Source organism: Strongylocentrotus purpuratus, unplaced genomic scaffold, assembly GCF_000002235.5.
Source record: "Strongylocentrotus purpuratus isolate Spur 01 unplaced genomic scaffold, Spur_5.0 spur5_scaffold_3, whole genome shotgun sequence".
NCBI lineage: Eukaryota > Metazoa > Echinodermata > Echinoidea > Camarodonta > Strongylocentrotidae > Strongylocentrotus > Strongylocentrotus purpuratus.
Window position 1 is genome coordinate 6,488,118 of NW_022145609.1, and position 15,804 is coordinate 6,503,921.

The window sequence follows — 15,804 nt, forward strand, 5'->3', positions numbered from 1 at the left end:
TACAGTGATAGATGGAAAGTTATTTCAGTATATTCGAAATGACTTTTAGGTAACTCCTTTTTCCTCCCACTTCATCAACATTCATTCATTTCATTTCATCTACATTATTTCAAGAAATGCATTCAGAAAATGAAGAAGAAAAAAAGAAACGAAAAAAATAGGTGTAAAGAAAATATTGTCGGCGAAGCATTTGTCGTAGTACTAGTAGCATTTGTAGTTTATGGGACACTTTTTGGGCGGAGCAAATGTCGTCGGAGCAAATGTCGGCGGAGCAATTGTCGCTTCAGGCGGAGCAATTGTCGGCGGAGCAATTGTCGGCGGAGCAAATGTCGGTGGAGCAAATGTCGGCGGAGCAAATGTCGGCGGAGCAATTGTCGCTTCAGGCGGAGCAATTGTCGGCGGAGCAATTGTCGGCGGAGCAAATGTCGGCGGAGCAAGTGTCGCTTCAGGCGGAGCAAATGTCGGCGGAGCAATTGTCGCTTCAGGCGGAGCAATTGTCGGCGGAGCAAATGTCGGCGGAGCAAGTGTCGCTTCAGGCGGAGCAAATGTCGGCGGAGCAAATGTCGGCGGAGCAATTGTCGCGTTTTGCGGAGCAATTGACGGCGGAGCAATTGTCGGCGGGGCAATTGTCGGCGGAGCAATTGTCGGCGGAGAATCTGTCGGCGGAGCAATTGTCGGCGGAGCAACTGTCGGCGGAGCAACTGTCGGCGGAGCATTTGACGTCGGAGCAAATGTCGCGGAGCAAATGTCGCGGAGCAATTGTCGCGTTTTGCGGAGTAAATGTCGGCGGAGCAATCGTCGGCGGAGCATGTGTCGGGTTACCGGAAAATGAGCATAAGTTTGATCATGTTGGTGCAATTATCATGTTTCTTTTGGGGATATTATTTGTATAATAGTTATCTAATCAGGAATAAGGGCTTATACTGAAGATTATATGTGAAGATTTAATGGGATTAGCAGAAATGTTGTGTTGAAGTGTTGTTTTACTAACCAGGACATAATTGCCCTTATTATTAGTACGGGAAGGATTGTGTAATAGAGGATTTGGACGGCACTGTATCCGATACAGGCCAGCCTCACCGAGGCTGGCGCTGGCCTTAGTCTTTAGTTTAGTCTTACATCTAGTCTACTTGTACTTATGTTGATCGAGCTTACCCTGAATGTTGGTTGGTTGGTTCGCATTAAAGGAATTCGACATGCAACTCATGATTGGTCTGATTTCTTAGAACAGTGAAACCGTAGTTAGACAATGAGATCGAGAATCAGTGACAGGAGTTGACAAAGCATGGTGACTGATTGGTGATTGATTGATTGATTGCTCGAAGGATGTTCAATTGACTGTTGCTGTGCACAACGATTGGGGTGACCGATTGCAGTCGATCGAAGGATGCATGATTGTTAATACGCGCTGTGACGTGAGCGGTGAAAGAACACCAGCCATCAAGCTACGGGCATATACTTTGTCCAAACGGACGGAGAGCGCCTGGCCTGACACGGGCATCCTGACAAATACTCCGTGTCAAGCCAAGGTGGCGAATCGTGTCCGTCACAGTATGTTAAAATCATTGTTATGATGTGTGATATTGATATAAATAGACCGATACTTATACCTATAATATTCATTTTTTGTTTCTTTTCCTTACTGGATAAATGTCTTGCCAAAGGACATTAGTGCCGCAGCGGTACTCGAACCGCGATCCATGTAATCCACAGTCCAGTGACGTATTCACTAGACCACGCGACACCTCTACTAACACCTCTAAAGTCCACATGACAAAAAATTGTCCTGCCCCTCTCCTTATAGGGTATTATCCCTGGAATGAAGAATTTCTTCCAATTTGTCCGAATTAATTATGTTCCTGAAATTTGTGCGTAAATGTCTCCGCCTCATTATTATAACAAAGACCGCGTTCCACCTTCCCGATAAAAACATAACGATATAATTACATGTACACAATTTATAATAAAAGAAAAACTCCTTTTTCATTTTTTTTTTGTTAAAGTGAGCCAGTTTAGATTGTGCGATTTAAAAACCACTATTTTAAAAACTGAATCTTCTCACTATCTATCAATTGATTGACTTCTGTATCTCATTAATGGTCTTAACATAACATATACATTAAAAAATACCATATAATCTGGCCTTTATTATTAAATGTAAAACAGAAAAGCATGATTATAATAATAGAAATCAGGAAAATTACTATGTAGAAAATGTAAAGATACAGCATCATCTTTTTCTCTCAAATCAAATGGACCTTCAATATGAAACTTTTTTTCTCATTATGATAAAACAATTTCATTTCTTAATTCTTTTAAATTAAAACTTATGTTTTTTTTATTTACGTACTCTACAAATAATTAGTCCATCCAAACTTTAATGAATTTTTTAACTTTTAACTTTTTTTTTTGGCCATAATGTCACTATGCTTTTCTGCCTCGACAGAACCTTTATTTGTTTCTTTTGCAATTTCCCATTTCATGTTCATTATCTATTTCTTTGCTGTAAACATGTTTATTTCTTACTCTTGTCTTTACTTCTCTATTTAATTTTGTGTTTAAAGTTCAATGTTTAAGCGTATCCTACATGTAATTACGTTCTCAGTGTACAAGTGTTTTCAATATATTTTTTAAAATGGACTTGAATAAATTAGATTGAATTGAATTGATTTTATCGTACTCATTAAAACAATGTCGATATTTCCTAGGATCGTCGCATAAAGACGCACACCCACATGTAACCCTCACTCACACCCTCATTCTCTCTCTCTCTCTCTCTCTCTCTCTCTCATACACACACAAACACACCCACACACACGCATACGTACACACACACAAACACACCACCACACATACACACACATACACACGCACGTAAATCTAAACCATGATATATTTATTTTATACATCCACGTATAACATATTGTGCATGAATGAATTATACATACAAGTCGAACATATGTCATTGTACATTTTATTTGAAATGTAATTTGCATTTGCACATACAATTTTCAGAGTATGACCAGAAAAGCCAAATTGACAGTGAGAAAACTGACCAGCAAATAATGACCAGCATAAAATGACCAGCAAAAAATGTGAAGAAAAAAATGCACATAATTGTAGCATTTCCTCTTTTTTAGGGGCCCTACACATGTCGCAAACATGTTAACCATACTTTTAAAAGTAATTCTGAAAGATGTATGTATGTACAGTCCAGCTAAATTATGTCTCAGATTCTTGACACAAACTGTTCGCAGAAGTATGCTGTCACGAATCTCTCATATAATAAATGTATATCTAAAATGACGTACGAAGTGAGATCCAAAGGAATATAAGCCGTCAAAACAAACGTAGAATCAAAAACAAGTATTGAAAAAAGGTTATGAAATTACTTTTGGCAAATCTAGTTGAATGATCATGTTGGCTTACATGGACTTGCTAATTTAATAAAACAAAAGATATAACAAGACGACCAATTTATTTTGAGCACCAAATGAAAGCATTTTCTGTGAAACTTCAAGCAATGCAGAATTGAGGATAAAATGGCATGAAACAATTGTTTAATATAAAAGCAAAAATAATATCGTAGGAAATAGCAAGCATGATATTATTATCAAGCGCATTCTTTAAACAAATTTACAAAGAAATGTTATCTCCTTTTTTTAAAATATAAATTACAAGACTGTAAGACAACATACAAAAAGTCTAAGAAAGATTTATACATGTATTAGCATAACCTAAATCACATCTTCGACATGGGTTCTGAACTGTAAATCTTTCTTTAAAACATAGTGCACCTACTGGTTCTCGGTTTCAAACTGGATACATTGAACATGGTTATGAAAACAGATATCGTGATGTGCCACGGCATTTGCAACGTTTTTCATATTATTGTATAATTCACTGTATATTTATTGTTATTTTTATGTTTGTGGACCCCTTTGAAAATCAGCTGTGCTGAAAGGGCCATCCACCCTATGAGAGGAAATGAATAAATAAAAATAAAAAATAACTGGAAGTTAAAACAAACTATTTACATAGTCTTGAATACGTGGTAGCTATTCACCTATTAAGATATTAAAAGAAAAAAACATGTTTATCATAGTCAAGTATAATGTATTAGGTATTTGGGTAACACATAGGTTACCACGCACTGTGGAGTTCTAACCATGAATCAAAATAATACGTCACTTAACCGCATTTTTGGTCTGATCAAAGCTATAGTAGGGTTAGACAACTACCCCTAGATTAGTTGTCAGGGGGTAGTTGTCCTAGAGGATGGTTGTCGTAGGGGGTAGTTGTCTGGGGTACTTGTCTGGGGTAGTTGACTGGGGGTAGTTATCCGGGGTGGTTGTCCAGGGGTAGGTGTCCTAGAACCCCAAAAGATATCACGTTTGGATTACATAATACGTCTTTGCACTTCTATCGCACACTTCAATGGGTGATGGGCAAGGCTACTGGATTTGCCCTTGGTTGATTTTTGTTCGGAAGTCTTTGCATCGTGTTCTGCGTAGAATGAGATATAAGTACTGGACGTCGAATAGACTCCATCTCATGTTAGCACCTTGATGTTAAATGTTCGTATTTACATATTCGACTCTGTCTGTATTATCGATGCTCAAGTAAGACGATTCTTTGTTTATGCTGCTTTCTGTTCTCTGAAGACCTTCATAGATGTGGTCATCCCCGTCTCCAACGGCCCGGGGGACTTCGTATTGGTGATCCTTTGGGTCATGTCCCGAAGGAGCACGGCTTAAATTCGGTAGAGTTTTCTTCTTCTGCTGCTTCCTCTGTCTCCTGCTACAATTAAATATAAGTGCGAAAAAGAGACACGAAGATATTGATGTGTAAGAAATCTAGACCATTTGGAGGGGGGGGGGGGAATTGTACATGTAGCTGCGGTAAACGTCGGCCAAGAAACAGATGTAACTTCGTGCGTACGTTTAGGTCAGAATAGGTTAAATATATTAAGATCATTTCTCATCCTAGTTGCTGATGAAGGATGCGAATAATAACCCGTTTGGTTTTCTCAAATACACAATTTCTCGGCAGGATGGAGTATTGTTATGTCATTAAAAAAATCACCAACATACATATTCCTTACAAGGATAGGAACCAATGTGATACTATTTGTTGGATATTTGTTGAATGGGCACCCATTTAAAAACAGTGTTCTTTTAAACACATCAAACATGTTAATAATATTTTTTTTCGCATTTCCCTCTTTCTTATCTATTTATTCGTTTTTATTAAAATAGGGAAACTCTCGCAGTATTAAAACTGTTTTCCTGAGAAGCACTGAACAAATTATTAGTTAGAAATGCAGAGGAGATTAAACAAAGTTAAATGCATACATATCATATTATGGACTGTTTGTTATAGTTTTTGTTTTTGTTTTATACACAATGATATGTTGTGGTATAATTACACGGATAAATGTAATTCAAGCGAATTAGTTTGATAAAACATTGAGGGGCTGCCACTGGGGGATTACTTAACAAGAATTCAGGAGACAGAAATTATCAATTCGATTAATGGGTTTGTCGTAATACACCTTGTAGCTGTAATCCACATTTATGCACGTAGAGTCACACCAATATAATCTAATAGAGGCCTACCCATGCATGCAATAAATCTGCTAAAAATGATCAGGTGAATACCTCTACTCGCATTGTACCTGTCAACATTGACTGAATATAGTAACTTTGTTGATCATAATGCCAGATTTACACGAGGCGTTATTTGTCTGATGTAGGACTACGTCACTGACCGACGCGGTGTTGGACGCATCATAATGCCATGCAGAGCGATATCATGAAGAGAATAAATGGAACATTGGCTACTAGAGCATTTTCGTAATGTAATCAAATCTAATGCACCAAGCTTTGTTAAGTGCCTCGTTACAAATGATTTCAATCACCTGTTATGAATAATTGTATTTCAATAGTCAGAATGCGAATCGCATACAATATGGGTTGATAGGTATATATTACGGCTTGTTCTACCTAACAACACGTAATGTATGCAATCCGCATTCTGAATATGGCAATACAACTTATTTGTAACAGGTGAATTAAGAATTTGATTACATTACTAAAATCGGGACTAAAATGGCCTGTATTGTCTTCACGAGCTGGATAAGCGCATGTAAATGTAGAATCGCAGTCAAAATATTAATGCCCCGCAGCGGGCTTAGTACATCATTGTACGCTTTTGATCTGAAGATTAACCTTTTTGTGTCCTTGGTAACTTACCATGTAATAACGATGACCACCACTAGAAGGATATTTCCCGCTAGTGACACCCCGAAGAGAATCCAGATCAGATTGCTTTTTCCCAAGGCACCAAAAAGACTACCGCTTTCTGAAAGTTCAATAGTTCACCATTATCACACGGTCGATGAATTGATACATTTTATGATTTTAAAAATAAAAATCATTATATAAGAATATATCTTATTCTAGAAAAAATGCCAGACTTATTCATAACAATTTCATAACCTACACATCTCTTTCTATTCTTTTTTCATGTAGGATAATAACATTTTCTTTCTTACAGATAATACTCCTTGTTGATGTTTTTCTATATATCTATTGTGTTCTCCTTTTTAAGCTTATTAATTGTTTGCTATTTTACTATTAATTTTGTCAGTATGGATCGAACGTTCAGAAAGATTAATTCATCAAGGAATTATAGTGATCGAGCGAATCAGTCATAACATAAAAGATATATCGATGTCGAAAATTCTGTGATGAGCACTACATAACGTGACTTCACAAACGGCTTGATTAATTACAAATATTTCATATTACTAGAAAGTAGTAACATATGAATATGTATCTCATACACAAAATATCTAATGTCAGTAAGCGCAATATCTACTCACCAATACTAGTCGTAACAGACACAAGTGGACCCTTCGGTCCCTCTCCACCCACGCCTTCTCTGACGGCAGACACGCTGATATTGTACTCATTTCCTGGTTCCAACCCAGTCAATACAAACTCCATTCTTCGTTGAAGATCGCCCTCTCCCACATCCGAGTCGATTCCACCACCCTCTACCCATTCTCCATCCATCGTCTGTAGGTAGACCAAGTAACTGACTACTGGCCCTTCGCCGGTATCAAGACACGGTATCCAAGAACTCCAGGAGACAGTGACGAAGGTTGAACTGATGTCTTCCACAGATGGTCCAGATGTCAGCCCAGGCAAAGCTGTCAAGACATAAAGTATAATGTCATTCATTTGTTTCATTTTAAAAAAGGAAAGATGAAGTATCAAACCCGATCAAAATTGAACATTTGCAATTAGACAAAGCTTGTGTGCTGAATCAATTTTAAAAAGACTTATGATAAGTCATTAAGAAGAACAAACAAACAAAAACAAGAACAAAAACAAACAAAAAAGCATACAAACAAGATGAGGATCTCAGGATATATCAGTCCCGACTGTGTGCCAAACACTAGATCAGCTTTTCCCAAAGAGCGATTGAGAATTTGAACACAATTTTCAGCAAATTTTTGCTTTTAAAAATGTTTTACAACTTTTTTGTATGGGGTGTTTCGGACTCCTGGATAATACCAAGGGCGGATCTAGGAGGTGTTTCGGCGGTTTAAACCCCCATCCCCTTGGGCGGCCAAGTGTAAAAAGAAAAGAAAAGTAAAACAGTAAAACGGCGCGATTTTTATATTGGGGGGGGGGGGGTCAACCCACCCCTCCCCCCCCCCCCCCTTGGCAAAAAGCTGGATCCGCCCCTGCGGATTCGTTTATGCTTACCACAATGTGAACATTCATAAAGAGGAAATTCATGACTCATGTTATTGCCTTTAGAACGTCAATGTTTTTTTTTTCTTTGAGGGGTGTAGGCCTAGTCCCGCTGTAGGCTTATTACATCGATGTATATAAATCCAGTTCTTACCGTAAAAATTAATCGGGCTTAAATCAACTCTTGAGAACGATCTCTCTGTCCTTGCCAATTTACCAACATGGCAGAAGATCTTATCGTCATCCTGAATGCTGTCTATCACAAAACTATTGTTACGTAATCCACCGTTGACATTTGTCGACGAATAGGGAATCGATGTCGTAGATGAAACATTTTTACCGACCGACACTCTGACGTCATTAGGAGAGAGTGTTTGATCGCCCTGGACAACATCGACAGCGCAAGAAACATAAGCCGACCCCGGGTTGCTTCGAGAACTCGTCAGTGTGAAATTATCTGTGGTACGAGAAAGGGAGAAGGCCTTTAAAATGGTTTTACTTAAGGAATCCAGCCATCTGTTCGGTCGAAATTGGAGTCGTGATTTTAGCCATTCCCGTAAAGAAACGAAAAATGCCAATACCGGTTAATAGTCAAAGAGTGAGATCCCTCAAAATTCCGGTTACTATGAAAATAGTAAAATTTTGCTGCGAGACCCATTGGTTTACGTGTTAAAATGATCTCTGTGCGAGCGCGGACACCATACAGTGCTTTTTGTCTGCGATTCCCAAATGATTGAAACTTTCAGTCATTTTTTCAAGCAAAGATTACAGACAGTGTCTCAGATTGTCCGTGATGTTTTAACCAATCTTTACTCAATAAGGATAAGGTAAGAATTCTTGATATATTTTTGTTTAAATTCGGCATATAAAAGACCGTATCCGGACACCTACCCCCTGGACATCCACCCCCGGATAACCACCCCCAGTCAACTACCCCCTAGGACAACTACCCCCCAGACAACTACCCCCGGACAACTACCCCCAGCCAACTACCCCCTAGGACAACTACCCCCCGGACAACAACCCCCTAGGATAGATGTCCAGGGGTAGTTGTCCTAGAGGATGGTTGTCGTAGCCTCGTAGGAAGTAGGTGTCCTAGAACCATAAAAGACATATCGACTGCTTTAATATTCGTGGTCTGGCTGCTTTATATGCTCTCGGGAGCTAGCACGTCCTGCCATGACCCCTCGGCGCGCCGCCCACCCATGAGCGCCTCACCGGGCCGCGTTATTTTTTTATGCGGCACAGATTGGGGCTTTTTTTTAAAGGGGTCTTGATTTACAGACTAATACTGGTCGTGTGCGTACTAGACAGTATAAGTAGTAGAGGTCTGTTTTTAATAGTGTTACATGTAATCCACTACCGCATGGAAAATCATTACATCAACAATTAAAATCAAATTGGAAATCTGAAGAGGAGGCAGCACGTCAATAAGGAGAACATCACAATAATTAGTCAATAAAACTTAACTAACTTAAACGAAGAGGAATGTTATCTAAACACATAGTTCGCGATGGATATACAAACTTCTTCGCAGCGCTAATGCGCTAGCGAACATGACTAGTCTCACGTACGTGCAGACACTATTCAGAAGGGAAAGAACGTACTTCCCATAGGTTTAACACGCGCCATGCCCCAATCTGTGCCGCATAAAAAAATAACGCCACCGGGCCAATGGCAGGAGGTGCGCGCGTTCCCTTTAGCATAAAACGGCCAGGCCTCACAAAGCAGTCGATATCTCTATAATATCATTCGCCGTTCCTTCAGTAGCGATATGTAAAAGAGTTCTCCGGAAATTTCCTCATTGATGATTGGGGTCATTGGATTTTGTTTTGACTTTAAGAATCAAACGTCACTAATAGGTCTTATTATATCTCAGCTTTTGTAGTAATATACTCGAGAAGATGACTCATGTTCAATAGGCATTATTGCTCAGAGTATACATGTGTAATCATATATATAAATATAATCAAACCCATTATTTTATCGACATAAATTCCACGATATCATGAATGGGTTTTATCATGTTTGAAGCAATTCTCCAAAATTATATATTTATCTGTCTGTTGGTTGTTAATAATTCATTCTTTTGCATGCAATTTATAATAGGCCTAATTATTTGAAATGAAACCCACTTTGTAGTCATTTAATTTCTTTTTTAAATCACGTTAATATGCCTATCAGTTAGAAACATGAATGGTTCTAAAACATTGAGCCCACTGAACAAGTTATAGGATTAACTTTTCTTTTCATCGTTAGACGATTCTGTCAGTTTGATCCGTTTACAGACTTCAACTGTTTAATCGACCCCTATATAATTTCATTAAACAGACAAGTATCTTTTATTTTTAATGAAAAAATATAAAGGCTAGACTCACACACTCCTTTCTGGCAAATCAAGTCTAGACGAGCTCCACAAGTGTTATCATCCCATCTTCCATGTCTGTTTGGATTCTTAGATGACCACAGACAAGCACAGTCTTGGTTCTCTCCATGATCGTCTGGCTGGTATGATGCCCATCCATTATATCTGATGATAATGACGATGACAATTATGATGAAACAATATACAAATAATGAATGCTCCGAAGTTCAATATAACGAAATATATATGAACCGACGAATTCAAAAACTATGTTATCACCGAGTCCGTCGGCTGGGGTTGAAATCGACTATATCATTGCACGAAGGAAATCTGAATCATTGCCACTTGGACGTAAGTATGTCTTACCGAACTTGGGTTCCATCGAGCCACTTGAATTGACCTTCGACCTCTCTGTCATGGCAACCAATCCAAAAACATCGCGTTGGCATGGAGGGTGGACTGATGAAAGTCGTCAGAAAAGACTACATATCAAAATTAAACACCAACACAATATTAGACAGGATAAAAGACATTAAAATAAATATGCAAGTTGTTTCCATGTATTTTTCTCATGAAATCTGTTATTATACTTATGTTTCGTAAAAAAAAAGATGTTCATGAACAAATCAGAAAGAACTTTAAAATATGGGCATCAAAGTCTCACCTCATAAAGTATTACAACTCTCCCTAGATGTGTACGGCTGTATATCCACGACAAATATAGTAACATATTATGGATGGATGTAGGCCACCCCCTATATAACTATATTCAAATTTTATGTCAGATAAAATTCAAGCACTTTCAAGTTAAGGTATTGAGATGTATTGCATTGACAGACTCCTACCAAGACAACTGCGAATAAAAATGTTTGTATTTCGTCCTTACATAATATATTTTGCTGATGATCGTTAACAATTTGTACAGTTGTCTAGGGTGGCGTAAGTCAATGTATTAAATCTAAGTATCTTAACTTTAAAAGTAGGCCCTAAATTATGTTTAAATTTTGTCAGACGCAAAATTTGGAAAGATCGCAACTTTATAATTTTCTCATTTTGAGAAGAAGAAAAAAACGAGACTGTGCCCACTAGCATTTTGGTATCCCATTATTTGTATTTGGTTTGTTATTGCTGTATCTTGCCCTTGGGTTCACATTTTTTAAATGGACAATTTCCAAATACTGTATAACATGAATATAACAAGTTGACAGAATATGGCGTTACGACAGAAAGATGAGGTGACCTTGGTGGACCTTATGGGTTGTGTCCTACTGTAATTAAATGAACAAACTCGTCAGATAAGAATACTGCATACATTAAAATGCAGTAGAATTGTCATTAATGTTGTGACGGATATGAATAATCACAGCGTGATAGTAACTACTACATCGTTAACTTTTACCTGGATCTCGTCCGAGTCGACCCGAGCTAGATTGGCTCCGTATTCTAGGCATTGAGACTGAGCATCATCATAATTTAATCGTGAGGTGTTATCCACCAAATAGAGAGCATCATCAAGTCTGTACCATTCATCGGCTGATGGCTGGCTAGATACTGTATAAGAGAGAGAAACGTAAGAAAAGTTAATTTCGGTTCAGACCTAGGTATCCGAGACCCCAGGAATTAACAAGAGGAAAAACCTACTATTACTTTCATTGAACATTATGACTCGCAACATGTTGCACACCAAGTCGTGTTTTATAACAGAGGTGCGATTGGTTGCAAATAGTTTGCAATTGATGTAGGTCGCATTTCCTTTCTCTTTAGTACAGATTTGCGATTGATATCAATTGCAAGTTATTTGTTGTTCAACAACAAATTGTTTGTAATCAACCGCAACTAGTTCATAATACAGGTCCGATCAACCTCTGAGAAGACACCAGAATAGATAGATACAAGTCTATTATTGGGGGCAGAGTCCTTCACCAACCACTTCTTTTGGCTACTCTAATAATCACTGATATATAGCGAGACTAAATGTCTCGCTACCTGGGGCCCGTTTCTCGAAACCGTCATAAGTCTAACTTCTTGACTATTCCATTGAAAGGTGTGTTATACAATTAACACGAGTTTCAATGGGATAGTCAAAAAGTTAGACTTAATCGGTTTCGAAAAATGGGCCCCTGGTCTAGACTAAAGCCTACCGATGTGCACAAGGCGTCATCAGCGATTATAAAATGGGTTCAAGAACTTGCAGCCAATGAGAACCGTCGAAATGGATCACGTATGCGTGCATTAATTTCACCATACGCACAGAGATTGTATTTTGGTAATAACAAATGTCAATTTCTCGACTTTATAATCATATTGTAGACCCATCTTATAAAACAAATAATACATGTTTTAAGCTCGTGCATTAGTTATAATAAGACGGACAATGACCTCGACAAGTCTCACTTATCCTACTGCGTGCAGTGCATATTCACTATAAATTCACTCGCAAACATTTATTATTTTTATACTGGTGTGACCTTTGAAACGTGAGAGAGACGATGGACAAAAGTGACTGCAAAATTATATAAGCAGTTCTAACAATGCTAGAAATGGCGTCCGGGTTATAAATTGCATTTACATGCTCGATTAGCGCGGGTAATCATTCATCGAGTCCTCGGTTAATTGCAAGCAGGGGCGGCGATTTCTTTTCATGATCCGGGGGGGGGGGACAAAACGCGAGGGACCAGTGGCGTAATGAGCCGAAACGTTTGAGGGGGGCGCGGTCCGTAGCAACTCCACTCTTATATATTATTATATACTATTATGTTACATGCATGCCCCGCGGAACGTTTTTTAAAGTGTGTGGGGGAGTATTTATGATCAGGTAGAGGGTAGCGAGCAAGGCGAATGGAGCGTAAATTTGCATGGGGACCAGGGGCAAAGCCCTGGCGGGGGGCAAGGAGTGGAGCCCCAGGAAGCTCGGGGTTTTAGGCGTTTAATTACGGTCAGTAGAGCATATATTATATCCTTATTTGTGACACTGGCAGGTCACTAATTGGCATGGGGTCCAGGGGCGGAGCCCACTAAAGCTCAGTGGTTTTAGGCATTAAATAAATGTCGAATGAGCAACCAGGGGCCCGCCTTAGGGCCCCTTGTGGGGTCCAGGGGGCGTCAATTCACATTTTGTGCAATACCAAGAGCATTGCGATTTCAAGAGGTGTATTATGAAACCCAAACCATAACAATTACAATTATGAAAACTAGTCATGCATTTAATTCCATATGATTGGCTTGGAAGCAGTTATACTACATATAATATGATAGGCTGGGCAGAGATAGTTATGGTAAAATGATTCTAGGACAAATATTCCTTCAGCTACTAGCTATCCCACACTAAAGGGACCTACTTCATAATTGGAAACCCATAGGTAGGCTAGAGTGGTTTATTGGAAACATTTTAGTTGTGCGGGCATTGAGACCATGGCCAATGATCATCAATGGTATTCCAAGATTAATATAGGCTTTGTTTTACTCCATATTGTGTTCTCATTGTTGACTCGAGGTTTATATCTAAAAGGTAATACAAAGTTTTGGTATGGGGTCATGAATTTGGTTCAAATGAACATGTTGGAAGCATATGCGATCCTACGATATTTAGTGATCGTTGTCGCGGTTGAAATCGAGTCTAAAGTTATGAAATTGTAAAAAACTCATCATGTGATTTAGCTCCCTCTCAAGGTCAAGATATCAGTTAAGCTATTAAAGGGAAAGTCCACCCCCAAAATAAGTTTGTTTCGATAGAGGCAGAATAATAAGAAAATCAGGTGAGTGAAAGTTTGAGCAAATTCTGAATGAAAATAAGAAAGTTATGAATTATTGAAGTTGTGATCAATCAATTACAAATTGGCAACTCTGTGACTTATTATACGAGCTCTCCTTCATTTGCTTTGTGCATAATATTCCATAAAATCATGTTTTCTTCGTTATTGATGACGGAATATATATTTGTTCCGTGCAGGGGGAGTATAGAAACATATTTGCAATTATTATATTTAGGGTGCATGTATGGTTGAAATTTTTCTCGAGGGAAAATGAAAATTTTAGATTTTTTTAGTAATGAGCAAATGGAAGTTGAGCTCGCATGATACGTCATAGAGTTGCCAATTTGTGTTTGATTGATCACAACTTCAAAAATCCTAACTTCCTTATTTTTAATCGGAATTTGCTCAAACTTTCACTGACTTGTTTCTCTCATTTTTCTACTCCTATTAAAACTAACTTAATTTCAGGGTGGACTTTCCCTTTAAACAATGTTTCTTGACTAAAATCGACCGATTAGGCATTCCCGTTTGGAAATGATATATCATAACTACATATTCTGAGATTTTCATGGTCGCAGCTACCATTGTACGGCCGTAGGCGCTATTTGAAATTCATCAACATTTACCGGGATCACCGGTAAATGTTTATATTCAATTTTTCTCGAAAGCAGAAGTGTTTTAGGGGCTAAATTTTCTATTGCTTTTGATACATCTACAGGGGCATCAAAATATATCAAAATGGTAAAGAATCACTATCCACCCAATTTTCAAATTTCCCAAAACTTGGTAGTACCTTTAAAGTGACACATTGTCACTCCACATTGTCACTCCGAGGGTGTTTTTTTTATAAATGTTATACAATAATCAATGTTAAAAAAAAAGTAGTTTTAAACGACATCAAAACTTACCACTTCGTAAAACATTCAGCACTAAAATGACAATTCCCACAAACATCGTTTCGACTTTGACGAACTTCAAGGCACAATGGAAATGAACAAATGTGTCTACAAGTCAAACACGCAATAACGTTGCAGATGTTTCTTGATACTGTAGACGAGTCATTATTTTGTTGACAATAGCTTTATTTGGCAAACGTTTAAAGAAAAGAAGGAACGAGGTCACTTGTTTCTAGAAAGTAATGATGTAGAGCGTACTAATCCTCGAGTTAACAGAAAGCCAAAAAGTCGGTATTACAGACAAGTTTAAATTCTCATGTCTGAGGTGAGCTTTACTGTCGGAGCAAAAACTAAACAAAACACTCCCGATAGGCTCATATAAAGCTATGTCCGAAAACTTTCGAATGGTTTTCCAACCAGAATGATTCAGAGGAATCCTTGAAATGACGACAATCTCTATCCCAGTGACCGCGAAATCAGAGCAAACTTTAACGTACACAATGTATTTGAGATTCTGGAAGTTTTAAATGACGTTCTTTTATCTTTCCAAACGAGTCATGCTTCCGGGTATTATGCAGAGGACATTGATTATACCGGATTTTACTTGAAGAGAGCAAGTACATTGTCCGCTGGTATGTATATCACTGTGCTGTCGAGTACACCAATACAAATGGGTAGGTACGTGGGACGAACCACCATTAAATTGTAAAGAAAATGCGCTAAACAATACGCTTGAAAATACTGGACGTAAATACAATAGTTCCCAATCTATTTCAGGGATTAAGAATAAAAGGTATTAGTCAAGCGTAGCAATGAATGAGATCGTAAGCAGTATTTTATGACCAAAACGACGCGTCATTGATGATTAATTACGAGAAGGTAACGAAACAAGATAATATTTCTGAAAATGCGACGAGTCAAATCTCGGCGTTCGTCCCCTTTCGCTTCAGGTAACTTTCTCCAAAAATCAGCTAAAAAGAAAGGAAAAGTAAATGAGGGAACGAGATACGTGTACTTATAATTTG

At 38.2% G+C, this 15,804-nt stretch overlaps 1 protein-coding gene across 6 annotated transcripts in view; it reads right to left on the reverse strand.

Moving 5' to 3' along the window:
• LOC100890603 overlaps positions 1–15,593 on the reverse strand; it is a 45,901-nt gene extending 30,308 nt beyond the window's left edge. Inside the window, exons 1-8 of one of the 6 annotated variants that reach the window (XM_030996931.1) lie at positions 14,792–15,433; positions 11,531–11,682; positions 10,498–10,613; positions 10,145–10,296; positions 7,921–8,223; positions 6,887–7,216; positions 6,255–6,363; positions 2,959–4,797 (exon numbers count right to left, since the gene is read on the reverse strand). In XM_030996931.1, the coding sequence (XP_030852791.1) occupies positions 4,572–4,797; positions 6,255–6,363; positions 6,887–7,216; positions 7,921–8,223; positions 10,145–10,296; positions 10,498–10,613; positions 11,531–11,682; positions 14,792–14,837 (1,434 nt within the window). In that variant the 5' untranslated portion in view covers positions 14,838–15,433 and the 3' untranslated portion in view covers positions 2,959–4,571. Of the gene's footprint in view, positions 1–2,958; positions 4,801–6,254; positions 6,364–6,886; positions 7,217–7,920; positions 8,224–10,144; positions 10,297–10,497; positions 10,614–11,530; positions 11,683–14,791 lie in introns of those variants that run through there. The other 5 variants (XM_030996930.1, XM_030996934.1, XM_030996935.1 and 2 more) reach the window with 5 other exon arrangements.
• Between the last annotated feature and the right edge of the window lie 211 nt (positions 15,594–15,804).